The sequence below is a fragment of the Notechis scutatus genome, chromosome 4 (assembly GCF_049901735.1).
Source record: "Notechis scutatus isolate UNSWTSFEM ecotype Mainland chromosome 4, rNotScu1.2, whole genome shotgun sequence".
In the NCBI taxonomy this organism is placed as follows: Eukaryota; Metazoa; Chordata; class Lepidosauria; order Squamata; family Elapidae; genus Notechis; species Notechis scutatus.
Window position 1 is genome coordinate 86,961,548 of NC_142012.1, and position 23,060 is coordinate 86,984,607.

At 42.1% G+C, this 23,060-nt stretch overlaps 1 protein-coding gene across 1 annotated transcript in view; it reads right to left on the reverse strand.

Annotated features, from left to right (window-relative positions):
- Positions 1-1,729: 1,729 nt before the first annotated feature.
- The window catches only part of CTNNA3 (catenin alpha 3), a 767,102-nt gene continuing 745,771 nt past the window's right edge, over positions 1,730-23,060 (reverse strand). Inside the window, exons 17-18 of the mRNA XM_026672790.2 lie at positions 22,269-22,403; positions 1,730-2,152 (exon numbers count right to left, since the gene is read on the reverse strand). Of these exons, the coding sequence (XP_026528575.2) occupies positions 1,865-2,152; positions 22,269-22,403 (423 nt within the window). The 3' untranslated portion in view covers positions 1,730-1,864. The remainder of the gene's footprint in view (positions 2,153-22,268; positions 22,404-23,060) is intronic.

Sequence of the window (23,060 nt, forward strand, 5' to 3'; positions counted from 1 at the left end):
CAAGGGAACAGTCTTTTCTATTACGTCTCTATTACAGTCTTTTCGAGGGAACGAGTTTTCCCATAATGTGAAATGTGCCCAAAGTAGTTTAATTTTTGCCTAATCTTTTTTCTGCCCCAAGTGAGAACTCTGAATTAATTTTTCTACCATGCATTTATTTTCTTGCCTATTCATGCTAGCCCCAGGAGTTTTCATTGACACCAAAGTTCAAAACCAGTGGTGGTATTCAGCCAGTTCACACCAGTTCACATGAACCGGTAGCAAGGATTTGGCATGGGTTGCCGAACCAGTAGTAAGTTCTAGCTGGCCATGCCCCCGAACCAGTCTCCCGGCCGCCGCTGGCTTGCTTGCCCCACCCACCCGATGCTCACTTACCCCATCCGCCTCATGCTCGCCTCTTCAGATATTTCTTTTTTTCCTCCCTCCCGACAACCAGCTTTTCATACGATCAGCTGTGCTGGGGTTCCCCTAGCTTGTCTTACTGCTTCCCCCAGAAGGATTCCCTGAGGCCCAGGAAGGCAAAAAAATGGAGGGAGGGGTGCAGGCCCGCCCTTTGTTTTTTTTCTTCCTGAGCCCTAGCGGAGCCTACTGGGAGCAAAAACGCCCCCCAGGAGGCTCCTCTGAGGCCCAGAAGGCCCCAAACAGAGCAAGGGCAATGCTGCGTGCCTGCTCCAGGATTAGTTTCTCTTCCTTAGCCCCAGGGGAGCTTCCTGGGAACAAGAAGCCCCCCAGGAGGCTTGCCTAAGGCCCAGAAGGCCCAAAAATGGGTGGGGGTGGCTGCAAAAAAAGGAAAAGAAGCCACGCCCTCACCCAGTCACATGACCATGCCCACCTAGCCACGCCCACCAAGCCATGCCCACAGAGCCAGTAGTAAAAAATTTTGAAGCCCAGCATTGTTCAAAACCATCAATAATCTTGTTGTTCTGCTCCTTCAAAATCTAACATTTGATTCCATAAAGCAATTCTCAGAATTCCCCAGCCGGAGTATCCAGGATGACAAAGATGACACCCAAAGATGAGCTGCAGAGAGAATGGCTGAGGCAACAGCAGAAATGGGAAGAAGCTGAAACAGAGGAAGTGACATGGCAAGACAATGTACGGGCCAGACCCTCTCAAATGCGAGGTTCCACAGAAGGTCATAGAGAATAAGAAGGCAGTGGCAGAAAAGGACCAGAATACCATGGGGGGTGATAGATGTTGCAGTGTCAAATGACAGGAACATTAGGAAGGAGTATGAGAAGCTGGAGAAGTACCAGGGCCTGAAGGAAGAAGTGGAGGATGTGGAAAGTAAAGGCCACAGTGGTCCCAGGTCCTAGGACACTGTGCCAAACTCATAAATTCCCAGATCTCTGGTAGAGTACCTGAGATTGAGGAAGACAGATACCATCCATAGTGGTTAGAAGTGAACCTTTTATGTAACTATTCCCTTCTACACAATGTCAGTCTCCCAACCAGACTTTTGCTAAGAAATACTAAGATATGATACATGTGAGCAACTTTAAATTTTGAGCAACACTTCCCATGATTAAACCTGGCACATTATGTTCAATTAGTAGTGCAACATATGTCAATATTTTTTATGTCAAATGCAAAATGGTGAAATGCCAAACACACCAGTGAGTGATCAATACAAAAAACACAGTTAAACTTTTAAAATAATGTGCTGAACGTTCCTCTTAACTGGATAGAAATACTCTCAGATCCTTCATCGCCTACAAATGAAGTGCCTTAATGCAACACAAAGTTAAACACACAAATGTGAAATGTTAGTGCATTCGTGGCATTAAAGTAGTGGGGAAAGTAAGGGTTTGATCTCAGCAGCCTCCTCATCTAGGCAAGCTGTGCAATGAGCAGAATAACAATTTCAGGGTATTTTTCTCCCTCTGAATTCACTCATGATTTGAATGGGGTGGATCTTCTTCTTAGCTGAACCTTTCCTGATGGCTGCATAGATTTCCTCCGGCTTCTCTTTCTTAATCAAAGGTTTCTTTTTGGGAGCCTTCATCCGCCACGTCACCACAGGATGTCGCGGGCCAGCAGGACTTTGAATTCGGATAATCTTTGTGGAGGCAATGTAGGACATTTTCACTGTCTGCACCACAGCATTCATCAGGTTTTTGGCCGCTTGAATCAGCGAAGTCACACTGTCTAACTGTAAGCAGAAACACATCTATTATAATCTCAGAAATGCCTGTTGTTTCCTCTTGTAGCCTTGAATGTACAGAACATAAACTTGATTGTGTCAAAAATAACATGCAATGCTGGATAACAGAAATAAAAGGGGGAGGTGTCACTTTAATGGGGTCCACCTTAGAGTTTCTCAGAGTCTTGCTAACAGGTCAACCTAAACACAATAACCTAATTAAGAGCTGCAAAACAAGTCACCATTTTTTTGTAACAAACAAGAATTGGAGTATGCTTTTGTTTAGAAATAAAATTTCACATGTTGTAATCCCAGATTTTTGCAATTCCAAAAATCTGTAATTTTGACAAGACATCCCAACAAAATAGTATTGCTCAGATAGCTGTCGGTCACCTACCTGAAGAAGACAGAAAACATGAAACAATTAGAGATAATAATTGGATCCATGCTTTTTTATTTTATCTGAATGCTTGAGAAAATGTTCAAGTTTACTACTTCCAGTTTCTGTGGTGGGAAAAATGAAACTATCTAAAAGACATCAGAAATATTGATATCTATTAGTTCAATTCCTGGACTGGAAACAGTTCAGCTTCAAGACAAGAGAAGTTGGTGATGCAGTGAGTTACTACAGATAGTCCTTGACTTACAACCATTCATTTAGTGATTGTTGAAAGTTACAACAGCACTGAAAAAGTGACTTATGATCAGTCTTCACCTTTATGACCACCACAGTATCCCCACAGTCATGTGATCATGCCCTTTTCCAATATTTTACTTAAAATACTCAAGGTAACATGCATTTCTTTTTGTATAAGGATTTTGCTTATGAGTGATGGTAAGATTCCCCTCTGTTCAATGTGAAATAGGATGCTTGAGAAGATGGGCTTTTGATCTGATCCACTTTAATTCTTCTCACATACTTGTACTCAATACTTTTCATTATATGCAAGAGTGTTCTTAGTATACAAGGAATAAAAGGTGTAAGATGTAAAAGGAATTGTATGATTTGTAACATAGACTGCATTGCATTTGAATTGTATCATATTTCATTTTGTGTACAGCCCTCTAAGTTCTTTAGCATTGCTTTCCTTGTACATCTACAGTTTAAGTTTCCTGTGCTGTTATTTTACATTGGAAAATTGGAAAAAAAGGATAAATATACTGAAATGCATACGGGTGACTTGAATGAATAATTTTCCAGCCTCTAAGAATCTCTGTGCTCATATTTAATTACAGGGATGACAATTTCAATTTAGAAATGCATTTCCACTTCAAATTCTTTTAAATAATGCCATACGCTTGGATTTATATTTTCCCAATCTTCACATATGAGCATGTGCACATATACAACATCAAAAATAAACCTGATTATTCTGATCATCTTCTGAAGTTTGATGGGAAAAAAGGCATACAACGTGCAGCTCCTTGACATATTTTTCCTCAAAAATCGTTCAGTGTAGAATTAAGAATAAGAAAACCTTGTGCCAAATTGAAAATAGATTATCCTGATCATTTTTGTCCTGCTTGAAGGGTTCCATGTGGCTGGCTCTTTCCTGCTGTCTTATGATCCAGAAGCAAAGTCAACAGGCCTAGGATTCACTGCAGGCTTGTTGACTCCAAAGAAGCTAGAGCAGATGCCCCCACAAATGTCTAGTCATAATATTATTATGGGGTTTTAGACTCCAGATTCCAGACGCCTCATCTTCCCATTCCTACAAATACTTATTTCATCATTCCAGAAGCCTTGGTAAGCCGTCTTCCTGGTTAGGACCTTGTTGTGGTTCGCCGGCAGCCAGTGCAGATGGCAGCAGAATTGGACAGTAAGGAAGAAAGGGGACCAGTCAGGAAGTCTGGAGAGGACTTGAACGACGGTCCTGTATCCGATGCAGAAATGGGGCCAGGACCATCTCGGGGTGGAGTGCTGCCTTCGGAGCCTTTGGAGTCTAGCAGCAGCGAAGCAGAGGACCCAGGAGAGCCTGTTCCCAGTGCGCATGTGCGCAGAGCTGCTATAAGGCAAGAGCAGCTGAAGCAGAAGGGGTGAGTCAGTAGTAAGGCTGGGAGGTGATTGCTCCTCCCCTAAGGGATAAAAGTCAGGCCTCAATGACGAAACCTTTGCAGGAAGCAAAGTAGTTCAATCGGTTCTGAGTCCTCCTTGAAGCTCTGCGTACTTTGGTTGGTTTTTTTCTGATACTTCAGTTGGTTTCTTTTATAATTAATTGGATGCTTCTGATTTTGGCAGCATTCCACAGCACTGAAAAGTGTGTGCTTATCTTGGGGAACTGTTTAAGCTTAGTTCTGGCTGGGAATGAAAACAATTCCCAGCGTTGCAATAAAATAGGTTTTGCTTTTAAAACAAGTTTGTGATTAATTATGTTTGATGAAGCCTGGGTCAGAACAGACCTAGACTGGACAGGAGCATGGGAGTGGAGCCGCAAAACCATATCCATCATAGATTTGGTTCTTGTCACAATACCATTTATTGATATAGGTAGTCCCTGACTTAAACCCAGTTCCTTAACAACCATTCAAAGTTACAATGGACCCCCTCAAAAGTACTTAAAACCTGGTTCTGAAGTTCTGACAGCCAGCTCCTGCCCGTGGTCACCTGGCTGCAGGTCAGGCACTTGGCAATTGGCCCACATTTGCAATCATTTGCAATGTCCATGGTCATGTGATCATGGTCATGGTCAAAAACTTGAAGTAAACCAGCATTTACTTCTGGGTTTTGTCAAAAATGCCCCCAATGTGTTCACTTTACAACTCCACATTTGCTTTGCAACCATCATGTTTGCTTAATGACTGCTGCAAAAAAGGTCATAAAATTGGGTCAGTCACTTTATGATCATCATTAACTGAACAACCATAAAGGACAGGCTCCATTATGCTTGTAAGCCAGTGACTACCTGTAGGAAGGCAAATTTGCATCACATTAATTTTTACATTCTTGTCATGAAAAAAGAAAGAAAAATGCATATCCCCAAAATATGATTCTATATATATTTGACCTTTTAAATAAGTCATTAAGTCTTGACTACACAAAATAATATTCATCAGTGTTTCCACGGTGTTGCTACAGTGCCAATTTATAAAAGGAAATTATTACATCTCTAGCCATCACTGTAAGTAAATCTCATATTTCTAGCACTTGAATAGTCTTCCTTCTCTGCGAACCCACGTGCCATAACAAAGATATTCCAAAATTTCAGTACGTAATTTAATTACATTTGCGATCTTTAATGCAATGATCTTTCTAATACCATTAGAACAATTTTGTGAAAGCAGTCCAGGATAGGATTGTCAGCCTTGGAAACCATTTTTACTTGGATATTAATTTTTAAAAGACTATTGCAAGGTAACTGTTCCCTCATCTATACAGGCAGTCCTTGTTTAGTGAAGCAATTTAGCCCCTCAATCCCAAAACAGTCCCAATTTATTGAGATTGGGAAGTCCAGTCTTTAAGTGGAGAGGTCATTAAGTAAAAACACAATGGTGCTTACAGCCTTACTTCAGCTCTCCTTTGCTTTACTGACCAGCAGAGGTCATGAATGTGAAGGGTTGGTTTCAGAGGTGGTATTCAGCAGGTTCTGACCAGTTCTGGAGAACCAGTAGCAGAGAACCGGCAAATACCACCTCTGACTGGCCCTGCCCCCATCTATTCTCTGCCTCCTGAGTCCCAGCTGATTGGCTGGGTCTTCTTTTGTTGCCCTGCACAGGTTAGTGGGTTGGGGAGAGAACGAGCATTTTACAGTATCCTTCCTCTGGAGTGGGGTGGGAATGGAGATTTTGCAGTATCCTTCCCCTGCCATGCCCACCAAGCCACGCCCACCAAGCCACACCCACAAAAGCCATGCCCACAGAACCAGTAGTAAAAAAAAATTTGAATCCCACCACTGGTTGGTTTCAGCGTTCCTTTTTCATGACCACTGTAACTGAAAGTCATTAAACAAGAAAGTTGCTAAATGAGTAGTGCAAAATGCACTTGCAATATCCTGACATTGGCAAGCAATCCCTTTTAAACATTCTGTGAGGAATGTGACAGACAAGGATAAGAATATTTTGCTGAACGAAATTGATCTTAGGGTCTTAGGAGAAAAACACAGTATTTTTAAAACCTTCCCCACTGATTAACAGGTTTAATATATAACCAAACCCTCACTCAGCTAATAGCATTCTTTAGCACCCATTTGCTCCATCACTGACTACAATACCAATAGCCATACCTTGGGATGCTTCCTGCCTCCACCCCCTTTGGTTCTAGTGGATGAAAGCCAAAGGACAACCTTCTTCTTGTCAATTGTTGAATGGACCCCTGTGGTCTAGTGGATGGCAAGGAAGTTCACTTCCAGAGTTGTCTCTAGAAAGTCACATTCCAAAACCTTTAAATTCTGCTACAGCCATGAGATTTTCCTTCTAGGATCCATCATTATTGACTCTTCAGAACTTTTGTGCCCTAAGCATAGTCTGCTATAAGTGAAGATGGAAGAGAGATGAGAATTATTCAGTCCCCTCTCTTTGAGGGGCTGCCACAAAGAAGAAGGGGCCAATCGATGTTCCAAAGCATCTGAAGGCAGGACAAGACGCAATGGATGGAAACTAAACAAGGAGAGAGGCAACCTAGAACTAAGGAGAAATTTGCTGGTAGTTAGAACGCTTAATCAATGGAACAACTTGTCTCCGGAAATTATGAATGCTCCAACACTAGAAGTTTTTAAGAAGAAATTGGACAAACAGTTGTCTGAAATGGTATAGGGCTTCCTGCGCCCCCACAGGGCTGAACTAGAAGATGTCCAGGGTCTCTTCCAACTCTGTCATTCTGTATTCTACATTCCCCAATTCTCCAGTTCCAGCACACATAAATATTATTTCTTTTTGATGAAAAATCTTTTGTGACGGCTTCTGCTTTGTAACCCCCATTACTGCAGATCAACACAGTTGCTATTTTAAATTCCCTTTAATTGCTCGTTGTGACTTTTTAAATATTAGTTGTTATATTTAATACCAATTTTAATATTCCCCTTTCCTTTTTACTTTGAAGTATTTTGTTTAGAATATATTGCATTTCTTTTCATTATACATGAATGCGTAGCTTGAAAAACATTCATTATAATTCTAATATAATAAAGAACAATGCAAAATCATAAAACTAATGATTTAAATATTAAAAGGACAGTCAAGAAAGCAACTAATGAAACCAGGCAAAAGCTAATAAATATATTTTCAGTTTCAGATACTCCATTTTTATTTACAAGTTGAGCATCACTACATAAAATAACCACATTTACCACACCTTGGTAAATTTTGCTTAGCAACTACTAGAAATGTATTGTGACTTTTGACTTTATTCTTCCCCTTTAAAAAAAAAATATGTATACAAAATTAAATGATATTTTGCCAGTTAGGTTTCCCATGGAAATTAGAATAGAATAGAACCATAGGGCTGTAAAGGACTTTGGTGGCTTTCTAGTCCAACTCCCTACCCATGGTAAAAAACCTTATTCCATTCTGGACAAATGGCACCCACAACTCCAGGAAGCAAGCTATTCCATTGATTAATGATTCTCTCTCTCTCTCAGGACATTTCTTCTTAGTTCCAGGTTGGATCTCTCTTTAACAAGGTTTTATTCTTTGCTTCTGGTCCTACCGTCAGGAGTTTTGGAGAATAAGTCAACCCCTTCCTCTCTATGGCAGCCTCTCATGTACAGAAAGACAGCCATCATATCATCCCGAGTTCTTTTCTTCATTAACCTAGTTCCCTTAATCATTCCTCACAGGAGTTATCCTGCAGATATTAGTTGAGTTCTAGTTGTTCTGTAGCCCATCTCTTAATTCATTCTTTAGGCATTTCCATTGTTCAATGGGCCTTGCTCTACTACATTGAGCTTAATGTTCTGCTGTGAAACCCTTATACTCAAGGCAATGTTCACTTAGGCATTTTGTTTTGTCTGCACTACAAACAATACCTCTGTTTCAGCTATTTTCTGTAGGTTACTCAAGGCCTTCTACCTCCATAAGCATGGAAAACTGATGAAGTAAGAATCTTCTTATATGGGTTAAAATATTGGAAAGCCTAGGCTTTTATCTTCCAAGGATGTTTCCTTAGATGGCGTCAGTACTCAGCAGAAGAAAATGCATGCCTCTTACATCTCTTAGAAGGGCATGTGTGTTTGTTTATAAGCTATATGGCTTTTCTGCTTCGGATATCAAAGACAGGAAATTATTTCATGCATTCAAAGGGGAAGAAAACTCTGATTTATACAAGTTTGGCATTTCAAGACTAAAAGTAAGTTATTTAATACTTTCTAATATTGAAGCATCATCATAGCATTTCTGGCGTTACAGTAAATGGCTACAATTGATGTGGATGTGGACAAACTCTATTTTTGGAAGCTTATATTTTTAAACCTACAAAACAGAATCAAAAGAAGAAAGCTGGGGAAGATTTGACTGTTCCACTTAAATCTGTTTAGGTGGAAAGGGCTTCCAAGAGAAGACTCCTAATCTGAGCATTCACACGTCACTTCATAGGCCTTTTATCTTTCCTACTTTGAGATATGTTTTCCAGGTATGAAAAAGAAACAAACTGCACAGAATTTTAAATGAAAAACAGCATTGCTTAGGCCCAATCAGTCCCTAACATTTGCGTGAATGAGATAGGACAAGTCCCCAATGAAAGTTGTCCTTAGCAAACAAATTGGGTCAGATCCTTATTGCAATAGAATGAATTTAAGAGGATAACCATTGGGAAATTCTATTTTCTGGTTCTGTAATTTGCCTGCATTCTCATCATTTCTACCTGACTGTAAAAAGAAGTCCTGTGTATTTAAGAAAATCGGAGACCACTAAGAAATTTTAGAATTATGTATTAGACCGTATTAGACTGAAAAGCACTTTTTAAGAACCCTAGGAGAAGACAGAGGTGGTATTTCCATACTGTTGAAGAAAAATATGAATATGTCTACCCGAAGCCGAGGTCAGCTCAAAGGAGAACTGACTATCACCATAGGATTCACATGCTGGCAACTCAACCAACTTCTCTCTTGCTTTAGCATCCAATTTTGAATATACAGAATGTATTGTGCAGTTCTTTATACTGGGATACCGAATGGTATCAAACTTTGAGAACTATAATAGAGTTCCTTGGTAGATTAAAATGTATCAAACTTTGAGAACTATAATAGAGTTCCTTGGTAGATTAAAATGTTCCTTGTCTTGGAACTGATACTTAGTAGAACTTAAGTACAATACTTAAATGATTGAAAATGTTTGGGTAAATGATTAAATGTTTAATCATGATTTTTTAATCATGTAAAATATAAAAGATTCCTGATTGTTCACAGGGCATATGAAACATAAAAGAGTACACCAATACTTCTACTATGCTTACTATAAAGTTGTTTCCAAAGCAAGATCAATACTGAGTGTCAAAACCTATATAACTTGCATACTGAAATATGTTGGTAAACATGCAACCCTGGGATCAACAAATATCTGAATATTGTCAGAAAGCCAGCAGTATTGATCTTGCTTTGGAAACAACTTTATAGTAAGCATAGTAGAAGTATTGGTGTACTCTTTTATGTTTCATATGCCCTGTGAACAATCAGGAATCTTTTATATTTTACATGATTAAAAAATCATGATTAAACATTTAATCATTTACCCAAACATTTTCAATCATTTAAGTATTGTACTTAAGTTCTACTAAGTATCAGTTCCAAGACAAGGAACATTTTAATCTACCAAGGAACTCTATTATAGTTCTCAAAGTAGCAATCATGGAAAAAAAGGAGATACCCCAGCACAGTTGAGTGGAAGATTGCTGAATTGCCATACATTAAAAGTTTTCAGGCTATCTCAGAAGGTCTCAACAATCCCATGGATTTTTAACATATTACAATTAATAAGGTATTTTAAATATGTGTCACCTCTAGTTTACAACCTCACAACCATCCTGTCTTCTGTCTTCTGACTCACCACCCTCCAGCTTAAATCTAACATCTGTCCAGCCATTCCACTGCATCTCTAAAGTATGTATTTAACAACATTTGTTTGTTGGAAAAAGTGCTACAAGGTTCCACCTGATTTTCAACTCCAAAACTGAATATGGAATATGGCAAAGGAAATTGTTTATGCAAAATTATCCAAATTTTGCTTTGCATATAATTATAATCCAACATTTTCATTTTTCTAAATGTTGCAATGGCATTGAGTTTAACAGTTTTATCCCTCCCATGTGACCAAGTTGACTCAATATTCTAAAAAAAAACCTCCATCAGATGAATCTGAAAGTTACAGCATCATTGCCCTCAATTATTCAGGATACATAAGTCAGGAGAATTCATGTTTACATGGATGAGAAACTGTCTGAAATTGAACTGGTATGGTACAGAGAATTGGTACCCAAAGGTAAATAAATGTTCAGTTTTGTTGTCTCCCATGTGTGTTTCAAAAAACGAAGCTCGTTCTTCATCTTACAAAGAAAATTGTCAATTTTGTTAAATAGGAATTATGTTTTGGTTTGTATGGGTAGCCCAGTTGGCAGTGGAATAGCTGATACTGGTTGATGGGAAACCCCCCTCCCCCACAGATTTGGACCTGATGATATTTGGATGAGAAACCACCAGATAATCCAAGGCTTGGAAAGATGAAAACCCACCACAGAAGACAGAAGCAAACCATATCCACGTTGTAAACTTCATGGAACAGTTCGCGTGGTCACAAGTGGTCAAGCTTGTCTTGAGCAGTAATTATATTACCTTATCATAATGCCAATGTATTTTCCAATGTGAGCAGATCTAATTCGTCTCCTTTCCTCCTTTAGGCTACTTTCTTTTAGATGTAATATAAAAATTTGGAATTACTGCCAAGTACTGTATTTTATAGTAATATATTTGTAGAAATTGGAATCCTTGGTGAAATAGAGAAATGCCAACGGGAAAAATAAAGGTTAAATCTACAGCTCTCCTTCTTAGCTTCAAACTTACAAAATAAGTTATTATTTTCACAAGTCTCCTCTCCCCAGAGGTCTATGGGGTATGGTGAAAAGAGTCAAGATGGTGGCAATCTCAATGGTCCCATCAATCTCTGTGGGGATTTTTTGTTTTGTTTGCAATCTTGATTTTTTTTTCTCCCCTCCCATATCTCATGCACATCCTTGCTTCTCTCAAATATTTGATATCCAATAATCTATTATATTTTTCAATATGTATATGTATCAAAAGAATCTATCTAGTCTGGGCATGAAACATGAAGGGTACAAACTAGAAAAATAAAACCGCAGCAGATGGATTTTCCTTCCAATCTGTCTACACGCTCTCTAATCAATTACTGCCCTGTTTCTCATCCTTGGCAACCTGAAGATGGGCAGACTTCAACTCCCAGAATTCCCCAGCCAGCAAAGGGAGTTGAAGGCCACCCCTCTTCAAGCTGCCAAGGCTGAGAAACACTGCATTAGGAGAATTTCTTGGACTGAAAGGAAAAGGTATGGGGAAAGGAGAGGTACAACCATTTAGGCAAATTCGTGGAATTGGAAGCTTGCATTGGATCATGGAATCGGTCCTGGCAAAATTGAGCATCATTAAAACTGGCCAGAAGCAAGTGTTTGTGATAAAGAAAGCTGTGCCCTCAGCCCATGCTGCAAGGGAGGCACATTCACAAGTAGCAGTGGAGTAGGGAAACTTGCACCCTCTTCCTTGAAAAGGAATAAAAACAGCTGAGGCTAGAAGTAAGATGTCATATTATGTCATGAGCATCTGTCATCTAAGAGTGGCATTGTTTATGCCATTGTTAAAGCTTTTGAACATAGAAGATCAAATAATAGGGTTGGAAGGCACCTTGGAGTAATTCTAGTCCAGCCCTCTACTCAAGCCAGAGACATTATACCATTTGGGAGAAATGGCTGTCCAGTCCCTTCTTAAGAATCTTCAGTGATGGAGCACCTGCAACTTCCTGTTCCATTGATTAATTATTATCACTATCAGGAAATTTCTTATTTCTTAGTTTTCTAGGTTGGATCTCCCTTTAATGATCTTTCACCTATTACTTCTTGTCCTGCCCTCAGGTGCTTTGGAGAATAGATTGCCCCATTCCTCTTTGTGATAGCCCCTCAATTCTTCTATCATATACCTCCTAGTCCTTCTCGTCATTTGACTAGGTATACCTAGTTTCCTCAGCCATTCATCATATGGTTTAAGCTTGTTACCTGTAGCAGCTAGTATACTAATACTTTGCCTTTAGTTGAAGAATCTAAAACTTTGTTATTCTTAGCCGTCTTTACTAACTTCAGATCCTTCTTTTACTTTCCTGGCACTCCCTCTACACTTCCAGCCTATAGAGTAGATAAGGACTGCTAGGAGTTAGCATTTGTTGCAAATGTATCCCAGGATATGTTCAGGCAGGAGGATAAACCTGACATAGGTTTTGTAGATGGCAAGTTCAAATTTCTGTTTATTCATCTTCACTTTAGCTTCTTAGGGCAACATCAGTAAAAAACACTCCCATTTTTTTCAAGTTCTCTTCTCAAGTTTTCATTTTAGCTATGTTCAGCCTCTTAGAAGAAAAAATTCAGGACAGCCTATGAAATTTCCATGATGAATCCATTTGATTAAATTGTTCTACTCTTCTCCCTAACTCATTTGTGGACCCTGGTCTCCTTGCATTCCTTCTTTGGTGTCCATTGATTCAACAGGATGCAGTCACTCAACAGCTCAGATTAGACAATCTGTGATTTTCAAGATATACTCATTGCAATAGCACAGGGGTCTTCAAACTTGGCAACTTTAAGACTTGTGGACTTCAACTCGCAGCATGGCTGAGTGGGGAATTCTGGGAGTAGAAGTCCACAAGTCTTAAAGTTGCCAAGTTTGGAGATCCCTGCAATAGCAGATCTTCAGGAGATTTCCCCCCCCCACCTTTTCCAGTTCAGCACACAATAGTTCATAACAGATAATTACAATATTTTCTTCCTTCAGTTGAACTCTGGCAAATTCCTATCTTTCTTCCTGTTCCCTCTACCATAATTTAATTTTGCCGAAAATAACTTAGTGTATTGAGGTTGTTCTGCCAATCTTCAAACTGGGTGGTCTTTTTATTTCTTAAAAGATCCTACTTCCTTAGAAAGCTATAAAGAAAATGCAGGGTAGTCTAAGTCTATGGTGATCATTAAACCAGAGTTATCCATTTCACAATTCATATAATGGAAAAAAAAAAAAAAAACCAGCTTTGGGATGTCTCACGAGAATCTCCAGCTCTCTGTAGAAATTGTTGACCATGCCATAATTGCTGGGTTAAAACAGAATAACCTTCAGAAGTTTCATATATTCATGGAATAAATTGTTACGATTACAGAATGGCTTCGTTTTACAATTTACTTTATTCATCTCTTGTTCTCACTCATTCATTCATGAAGGGTTTGTTTTGCTTTGAATGTATATGTATTCTAGGCAGCACATTTTTGAGAGCCCTTTTATAGAACTGTGATCAGACAGCTTGGGAGTGGTAGGTCTTGAGAAAGAAAGAGCTTTCAAATGAAAGGAATTCTCTTATGATGCAGTTGACATTCTTAAAAAGATGATCAGACATTTTCCCTTCGTTTATTTTTCCTTCCAGCAAAACCTCACAAGTCAGAAGATCATATCTTAAACTCTGGCACCTTAAACTTGTTCTCGAAAGCAGATATTAGCTATGCAATACTTCAAAGAGAAGGGAAATCTCAATGTATTAGTATGCAAAGAAAAGGAAAAAAAAAACCTGATCTCCGTGTGTGTTTGTGTGTCTGTGTGTGTCAGGGTATGTAATTGGGAAGAAGCGTAGAAGAAGATGGAAAACTCAGAATACCGACAGAGCTGCCTGAGGCAATTTCTCCCCTCCCCCTTGCCTTTTGCCTGCCAAATTGATTTTCTGTCCAATATTCTCTTCTGTTTAGCAGTTCATTTGTCATTCTGCCAGTGGGGGGCATTTAGAATGATTATGAAAAGCTGCCGAGGTTATCACTTTTCTATTTACTTTGCAGCCTTATAAGAACTTTATTAGAGGAACCTGGAAGATGATTGGAAGGGGCAGGAGGAAGAGTGCTCTTCAAGGAGGCTTCCAAGTAAACTTGGCTCAGCCCCCAGACGTGTCCCCTGCCCCCTTGGCCATGCCAGAGTGGAAAACAAGTGGGACTAGTTTCTCCATGCCTAATCTGATGCAGCATTAGCATTCCTACACCAGCATTTTATTTATTTTATTTATTTATTTGATTTGTCAATTGCTTACAAGATAATAGGTATAAGGATAAACATAGTTATGAATGCAAGAAATGGGTACATATAAGAAAAATAAAAGAAACAATAGAACAGGGATGGTAGGCATGTTGGTGCGCTTATGCACACCCCCTACAGACCTCTTAGGAAAGGGGTGAGGTCAATAGTAGACAGTCTAAGGTTAAAGTTTTTGGGGTTTGGGGAAGAAACCACGGAGTCAGGTAGAGTATTCCAGACATTGACCACTCTGTTGCTGAAGTCGTATTTCCTGCAGTCAAGTTTGGTGGGGTTAACCATGAGTTTGTATCTATTGTGTGCACTTGTATTGTTATGGTTGAAGCTGAAGTATTTGTTGACCGGTAGGACATTGAAATGTATGATTTTATATACTATACTTAGATCGGACTGGAGGCGGCGTAGTTCTAGGTTTTCTAGGTCTAGAATTTCGAATCTGGTGGCATAAGGTATTCTGCAATGAGTAGAGGAGTGGAGAACTCTTCTTGTGAAATATTTCTGGACTTTCTCAACTGTGTTAATATCAGATACGTAATGTGGGTTCCAGACTGATGAGCTGTATTCAAGTATTGGTCTGGCAAATGTTTTGTATGCCCTAGTTAGTAATGTAATATTACCAGAGAAAAAGCTACGTAGGATTAGGTTAACAACTCTTAACGCCTTTTTGGCTATGTAGTTACAGAGGGCTCTAACACTTAGATCATTAGAGAGGAGTATTCCAAGGTCCTTTACAGAGCTTGGATCCTCAAAAAGGTCTTGACTATTCAGCTTGTATTTTATTTTCTGATTATTATTTTTTTGCCAATATGTAAGACAGAGCATTTATTTGTTAAGATTTGAAGTTGCCATTTGTTTGACCATTCTGATACATAGTCTAGGGCAAACTTGCAAATGACAGAGCTGGAAGGGACTTTTGAGGTCTTCTAGTCCAACCCCCTACTCAAGCAAGAGACTCTATGCCATTTCAGACAAGTGGCTGTCCAATCTCCTCTTAAAAACCTGCAGTGGGGAGCACCCACAATTTCTGAAGGTAGGGCATTTCACTGATTAATTGTTCTTACTGCCAGGAAATTTCTCCTTAGTTCTAGGCTGGATCTCTCTCCTTGACAAGTTTCCATATGTTATTTCTTGTCCTGCCTTCAGGTGCTTTGGAGAATAGTTTGATCCATTTTTCTCTGTGCCAGCCCCTCAAATATTGGAACCCTACTACCACGTCCCCCCCCTATTCCTTCCCTTCATTAGACTAGACCTTCAGATCTATGCCATCCTCCACTGCCTTCCATAAACAGAATCTAAGGCAAGGGTCTTCAAGCTTGGCAAGTTTAAGACTTGTGGACTTCAACTCCCAGAATTCCTGAGCTAACGTGACTGGGAGAGGAATTTTGGGAGTTGAAGTCCACAAGTCTTAAAGCTGTCAAGTTTGCTGATCTAAGGTTTTCCCATGCAAACTACACAAAGGAACTTCTCTCTTCTCTGCCTCTGCCCTCCACCCTCCCAATGTCAGGCAGCAGCTCATGAAGCTTGGATAGGTGAGATGCAGCCATGACACATAGTAGCAAGCAGAAAAAGGATGAAATTAATCATCAGGTTGTTTTTATAGCAAGTCAATACAAATATATAACAAACCTGATTTGCTATCATGTGAAATGCTGCTACTACAATCTCGAGATCAGGTCCCCCCCCCTTCTTTATGCGCAGTTCCTTTCCCAATGTGGCAGAGCCAGAAGGAATGTGGTAGTCTTGCCATATTGCAGCTTAGCATGCTTTTTTCAAGGACAGCAGATTCTGTCACTTTATTGGCAAGATTTGTTTTCTCCAATAAATTTTCACTGAACAGATTCACCAAGTAATTATTACCATCACAATGACAGAAGCCCCTAAAGCAAAATTTCTTTTTAAAATTTTTGATCACTGGAGCAACTTGTTGGTTTTACTCACTGGAACACTTGAATATTTTTCCTGATGAGAAGTGATTTGCTTATTTAAAAGACGTTGTTCCCATGGATTGAGCTTGATTCCTGGTTGTCCCAAAAGTGCTTTTCAAAGGCAAGTGGATCTCCTCCTCCTCCTCCTCCTCCTCCTCCTCCTCCTCCTCCTCCTCCTCCTCCTCCTCCTTTTTTCCTTAAAAACCTTTTGCTTCTCATCCAATTCTAACTGCATGGTGGGGAATGGTTGATTCCTGGTGATTTCATGGAAAATAATCCATTCTCTTGTAAGCTTTTTATGTTTTGCTGGTATGTTTTTAATGTGTGGTTAGACATTCAGAGTCCCATTTGCAAGAAGGTTAGCTTGTGCTAAATAAATAACTTTAATAAATACAAGTCAGCACAGTTTTATTGAAATAATGCTGACTGGTATTGCCTTCTACTGCAATGGTATGTGATTAATTGATTGATTGATTGATTATATATTTATTTCCCAGTCTAGCTTCTCTGCTTTTATTCTTTAGAATTGAGAAGGTCAGCTAGGTGATGAACAATTGCAAAATAGAAGCCACCAATAACACAAAAATGTCACTTCAAATAAAAATCAAGATAGGATCATATATCTAAAAGTTTTAATTAAATTTGAGTATCGTGGTTTTGTTCTTCTATTCTGGTCCTATAGTTTGCTGTGCCATCAATCATCCGGATCTGAGGCGTAACTGTTCTGGCAGACAGTGTTAGCACAGTGTCATTTAAAAAAAAAAACTTCCAAAGATCAAAGGACACCAAGCAATATTTCCTTTAATGAAAGAAGCCATGCATATTGTTGTTTCTTTTTTCAAAAAAGAAACTAAAATTAATATTGAAATAAAAGCATATTCTGTGGTCTCTCTTAACATTTAATAGAAGGAAAAATCCTCTTCAAGATATCTCAATTCCCAGTGACTGTGGCATGTTACACCCATGCACTGTTCCTGGCACCAACAATGGAAGCAGTTTGACACCACTTTCTTTTGCAATTTATTCTCAGCTTCTCACTTAACCTTCAGCTCTAGGATCCTTTGCTACAGAGATGTAATCTAGTTGATTTGGTCCAGGCTGTAAGTACCAATTTTGCACACTTCAAGGACAGCTAAGACAAATACTATGCTTTTTTCTGCTTTCCAGGAAAATCTGCAGTGCATTTGACAAAGAGGAGATTTTATTTATTTATTTATTTAGCATATGGCACATGTTAGCCAGGGATCACTGATGAGGCTGGATGCCTCTGTGAAAGGAATTTTTTCAGGTGGTGGTTATCTTTACCTGTGAGATGCCCAAATGCCGATAGGGTTATTGCCGATAGCCTATTCCCCGATAGGCATTTGGGGAAGGCTCATTTCTTATCCCTATGCAGTTTATTCGTTCACGGGAATCGAAACACCGAGCTGCCAGACTTAGCAATGCGCAGGCCCAGCATCTTGCCACATGAGCCACCATGGTTCCTTAAAGAGGTGGTTTGCATATGAGGATTGCATATTAGCCATTTTGGGCAGCCATTTTGTATTTCTTTTTCCTGGGTTTACACAATATGTTGAATTAATCAAATGAGCTAGGTTTACATCACATGATAAAGTATGATATTAAAAAAAAAACCTAGCCAAAGCTAATTCAGTTTCGTAATGTGCTAGAAATATACCTACTAGAACTTGAACTGACCTACCGTATATACTCGAGTATAAGCCGAGTTTTTCAGCCCATTTTTTGTGCTGAAAAAATCCCCCTCGGCTTATACTCGAGTCAGATTCCCTCTGAAAAAAAATGGTGTGGAGTCGCTGCCGCCGGAGCGGCCCCAGTCCCGCCGCCTCGGGAAGGGAAAGGCAAAGCGCTTTTGCCTTTCCCTTCCCGGCTGGGGCTGTTGGGAGTCGCTGCCACCGGCGCGCCCCAGTCCCGCTGCCTCGGGAAGGGAAAGGCAAAGCGCTTTTGCCTTTCCCTTCCCGGCTGGGGCTGTTGGGAGTCGCTGCCGCCGGCGCGGCCCCAGTCCCGCGTTGCCTCGGGAAGGGAAAGGCAAAGCGCTTTTGCCTTTCCCTTCCCGGCTGGGGCTGTTGGGAGTCGCTGCCGCCAGAGCGGCCCCAGTCCCGCCGCCTCGGGAAGGGAAAGGCAAAGCGCCTTTTGCCTTTCCCTTCCCGGCTGGGGCTGTTGGGAGTCGCTGCCGCGGCGCGGCCCCAGTCCCGCCGCCTCGGGAAGGGAAAGGCAAAGCGCTTTTTGCCTTTCCCTTCCCGGCTGGGCTGTTGGGAGTCGCTGCCGCCGGCGCGGCCCAGTCCCGCCGCCTCGGGAAGGGAAAGGCAAAGCACTTTGCCTTTCCCTTCCTGGCTGGGGCTGTTGGGAGTTGCTGCCGCCAGTGCGGCCCCAGTCCCGCGTTGCCTCGGGAAGGGAAAGGCCACGGCTTGGAAGGCCGCCGCTGGAGCGAAGCTGCGCCGCCGCTGGAGCGCTGCGCGCAGCACTGCGCTAGCATCGGATCGGGCGCGCCGGACGGTTCCGACCGAGCCCCGAGCGTCGTCTTTGGCGCCCGCCCAGTGCCGCGGAGATCCCTGTACCGGGAGAAGGGGAAGACACCCCCGGGCGGGGCAGGGAGAGGAGCTTCTCCCGCCCACCCTCTTTCCGCGCCCACTGGTGTCCCCGCAGGGCGACCCCTGCCCGCAGTCGCCGCTGCTTGAAAGAGACGGGCCGGGGTGGGTAGAAAGGCGCCGGGCGCCCTTGGAGGAGAAGGTCCCGCGTTCGCCTGTCTGCCCGCGGATGTCAGCGGAGCAGCCGCTGCTACGGGAACAGTTTACTGCCATCGCCCTCAAAAGGGGGGCAACCGGACAGGGAATCCGAGGGCAGCGCTCGTTGCGTGCCGGAGGCGACAAGCCCCGCTCGGGTGGACGTGTTGCCCAGAGACCCCGGACGAAGCAGCGGCAAAGCTCCGCTGACATCCGCGGGCAGACAGGCGAACGCGGGACCTTCTCCTCCAAGGCGCCCCGGTGCGCTTTCTACCCACCCCAGCCCGTCTCTTTCAAGCGGCGGCGACTGCGGGCGGGGGTCGCCCTGCGGGGACACCGTGGGCGCGGAAAGAGGGGCGGGCGGGAGAAGCTCCTCTCCCTGCCCCGCCCCAGGGGTGTGTCTTCCCCTTCTCCCGGTACAGGGAGCTCCACGGCGCTGGGCGGGCGCCAAAGATGACGCCGGGGCTCGGTCGGAACCGTCCGGCGCGCCCGATCCGATGCTAGCGCAGCGGCTGCACGCAGCTTCGCTCCAGCGGCGGCCTTCCAAGCCGTGGCCTTTCCCTTCCCGAGGCGACGCGGGACTGGGGCCGCTCCGGCGGAGAGAATTGCTGAGCCGAAGGTGCCCTGCGAAGCCTCGTTCACCAGCCCAGCCGGGAAGAGGAGCAGCCGCTGCTACGGGAACAGTTTACTGCCATCGCCCTCAAAAGGGGGGCCAACCGGACAGGGAATCCGAGGGCAGCGCTCCTTGCGTGCCGGAGGCGACAAGCCCCGTCGGGTGGACGTGTTTGCCCAGAGACCCCGGACGAAGCAGCGGCAAAGCTCCGCTGACATCCGCGGGCAGACAGGCGAACGCGGGACCTTCTTCTCCAAGGGCGCCCGGCGCCTTTCTACCCACCCCCGGCCCGTCTCTTTCAAGCGGCGGCGACTGTGGGCGGGGGTCGTCCTGCGGGGACACCAGTGGGCGCGGAAAGAGGGGCGGGTGGGAGAAGCTCCTCTCCCTGCCCCGCCCGGGGGTCTTCCCTTCTCCCAGTACAGGGAGCTCGCGGCGCTGGGCGGGCACCAAAGACAACGCTCGGGACTCGGTCGGAACTGTCCGGCGCGCCCGATCCGATGCTAGCGCAGCGGCTGCGCGCAGCTTCGCTCCAGCGGCGGCCTTCCAAGCCGTGGCCTTTCCCTTCCCGAGGCAACGCGGGACTGGGGCCGCACCGGCGGCAGCAACTCCCAACAGCCCCAGCCGGGAAGGGAAAGGCAAAAAGCGCTTTGCCTTTCCCTTCCCGAGGCGACGTGAGATAGTGAGATCGTTTCCCAAATTAATTATTTTTATTTTTGAAATTTACCAGTAGCTGCTGCATTTCCCACCCTCGGCTTATACTCGAGTCAATAAGTTTTCCCAATTTTTTTGTGTAAAATTGGGTGCCTCGGCTTATATTCGGGTCGACTTATACTCGAGTATATACGGTAATTAAAAATGTGATGTGGAAACAGCTTTAAAGGTGATGCAATATTCAGCCTTTTCAGTCTGTTTTAGTATTTGATCCTTGATCTTAGCTGCGTGAGTGTTGAATATGTACTTTCACAAGGTTATGTCATGTATTTTTCTGCACATGTCAATGAAAGCGCATAAGAGAGAAAAGGCAATCTGAAGGGAAAGTTACTAGAACTTTCAGCACCAATTTCCTTCCACACTCTCTTCTGTGTGTATATGCATGTGTGTGTGTTTTAATTTTTGTGTTTGATGATAGATCTGCCATCATCATTCCTCCCTCACAGATATATACCTGAATGTATCAACACATAGACACAACGCTTGACTCTCAGAACTAGTCAGAGAACACTGTGGTTCCATAAAACATATTTTAGGAATCCCACTCTCTCTTATTCTCACCTGGGGTACTTTTGGATAGACACAAATTTTAAGCTTGACACAATAGCTGACTGGGGAATTATGGGAGTTGAAGTCCATACATCTTCAAGTTGCCAAGGCTGAAAAACACTGGTCTAGGCCATTACAACTCAAACTAGTTTAGAGGCACATTTTATAGTTAGGTTCCCTATATTATCGAAAACAGAACAGGACAGTCCTACCAGATATTGCTAGGATGGACAAGAGCTGAAATCCACAACATCTGCAGGACATTAGACTGTTTGTATACTACTCATCTCTACTGGTCCAACTAGACTGAGCAGAATTGACATGGCATCAAACACTGTCAGCTGGCGGGGACCAGAAGATGAGCTTGTTTTCCACACTGGCCCCTCTTCTATGGAACATCTTACCTTTGGAGTGCAGAATGGTTCCAACTCTATTACCCTTTCATCAGCCGCTAAAAACCTGGCCATGTTCCAGTTCCTGGGGTGCTGAATGTATCAATGATCTCATTTCTTGGATGTATTAACTGGCCAAGTATCTTGCTCCTATGTATATTTCATCTGGATGTTTTTAGTGTTTTAAAATGTTTTAGTATTTTTAACTGTAATTTATTTTTTGAATTGCAAGACATTCAGACTTATTGACTGAGATAGGCAGCTACTGAAATGGAATGAACGAATGAATGAACGAATGAATGCAAATACCTGTCTCTTTTTCGAAATGTAATTATTTAGTTCATCATGTCACTAAAAAGGAAGATAGCTGTATGGGAAATAAAAGGTTTGTAGAAGTGCAAAAATGTTTTATAACCCATAACAGCATGATAATAGCTATGGGGGGAAATAGAAATTTGGGAGGTAAACATACCTGAATAAAATACCCCGCCCCCCCCAAAAAAATACCCACAGAACTGAACAGGGATATTATATATACCAGCTTCTTGTTACAAGATCCACTTATTACTATTATAATTTATGTAAAGAAGGCAAAATCAGAAAATAGGGACCTACATTTTTGTATTATCTGGAGCAGCATTGCAAATCCCTCTATTTCCATAGTTAATCATATAATTCTTCAATCGTGCCAGGATGATAGAAATATAACTTCAATTTTTTAAAATGGAAATACAAAAATGAATAATAAATATATGACAATTTACAACTATATTAAGACGCTAGCATTCATACCCACAATGAGCTTATTCAGACAGGATTCAAACTGGTTTACCCACAAGAGGCTTACATTTCATTACAGAGACGCATTGCCTTGAGTCTGGGTTGTACCTGGAAGAGAACAGAATCATGTAATTCCTTTGGGACAGTTTTCACTTACTGCTGACATGATGAGTTCTCCACCTAAGTTCTGGATTTCAGCTTTGACTTGGCTGCAGATTTTGAGTTGGTGGGAGTAGAGCTTGATTTGTTCCAAGTAAGCGAGTAAGTCTTGCTTACATGACCAGTCTGGACACTAAAAAACAAAAGCAAAAATGTATAGTAGTATGATTGGGTTAACTACTTTTAACATCAGGGATCCAAAAGAAAAGTGAGTTAAGAGGGTGCGATAACTCCCTCCCCCCAATTTCCTTTTTTCTTTTTCTTTTAAACAGACATCCATACTATTTAAACTGATTTCGGAAGAAGCACTTATGCATTTCAGAAGTGGCTTCTAGGTGCTTGGAGGGAAAGGTCAGGGAAATGAAATGAAAACAAAATATTCATCGAGGGTGAGCAAATAATTGTGCTGTCCTTTGGGTTTTGGCCATCTCACAATCCTGTTTATGCCCGCTGTCTTTCCTCCAGGCATCCTAGATATCTTGTGCTCCTTATCAAGATTTATGTAACAAAGCATTGCTTGCTGGAACTCAGATGCTGGTGAGCATCATAAATTTACAGTTGCTCTATTGTACTGCTGCCAGTTTGCTTGTTTGATAGTGTTATGCTGTTTTTACAAGAGGGACATAATAATGAACTCCATGTTGTTTTATGCATCTAATACCTATGTGGTGGCGATGGTGTTGTTTGAACTTGGTTTTTTTTTTTTTTTTATGTCTGGAACAGCAAATATAAATGTCCCCTTCAGGAATAAAATATTATGGAGCTGAATAATCACCCATACTTGTCATTC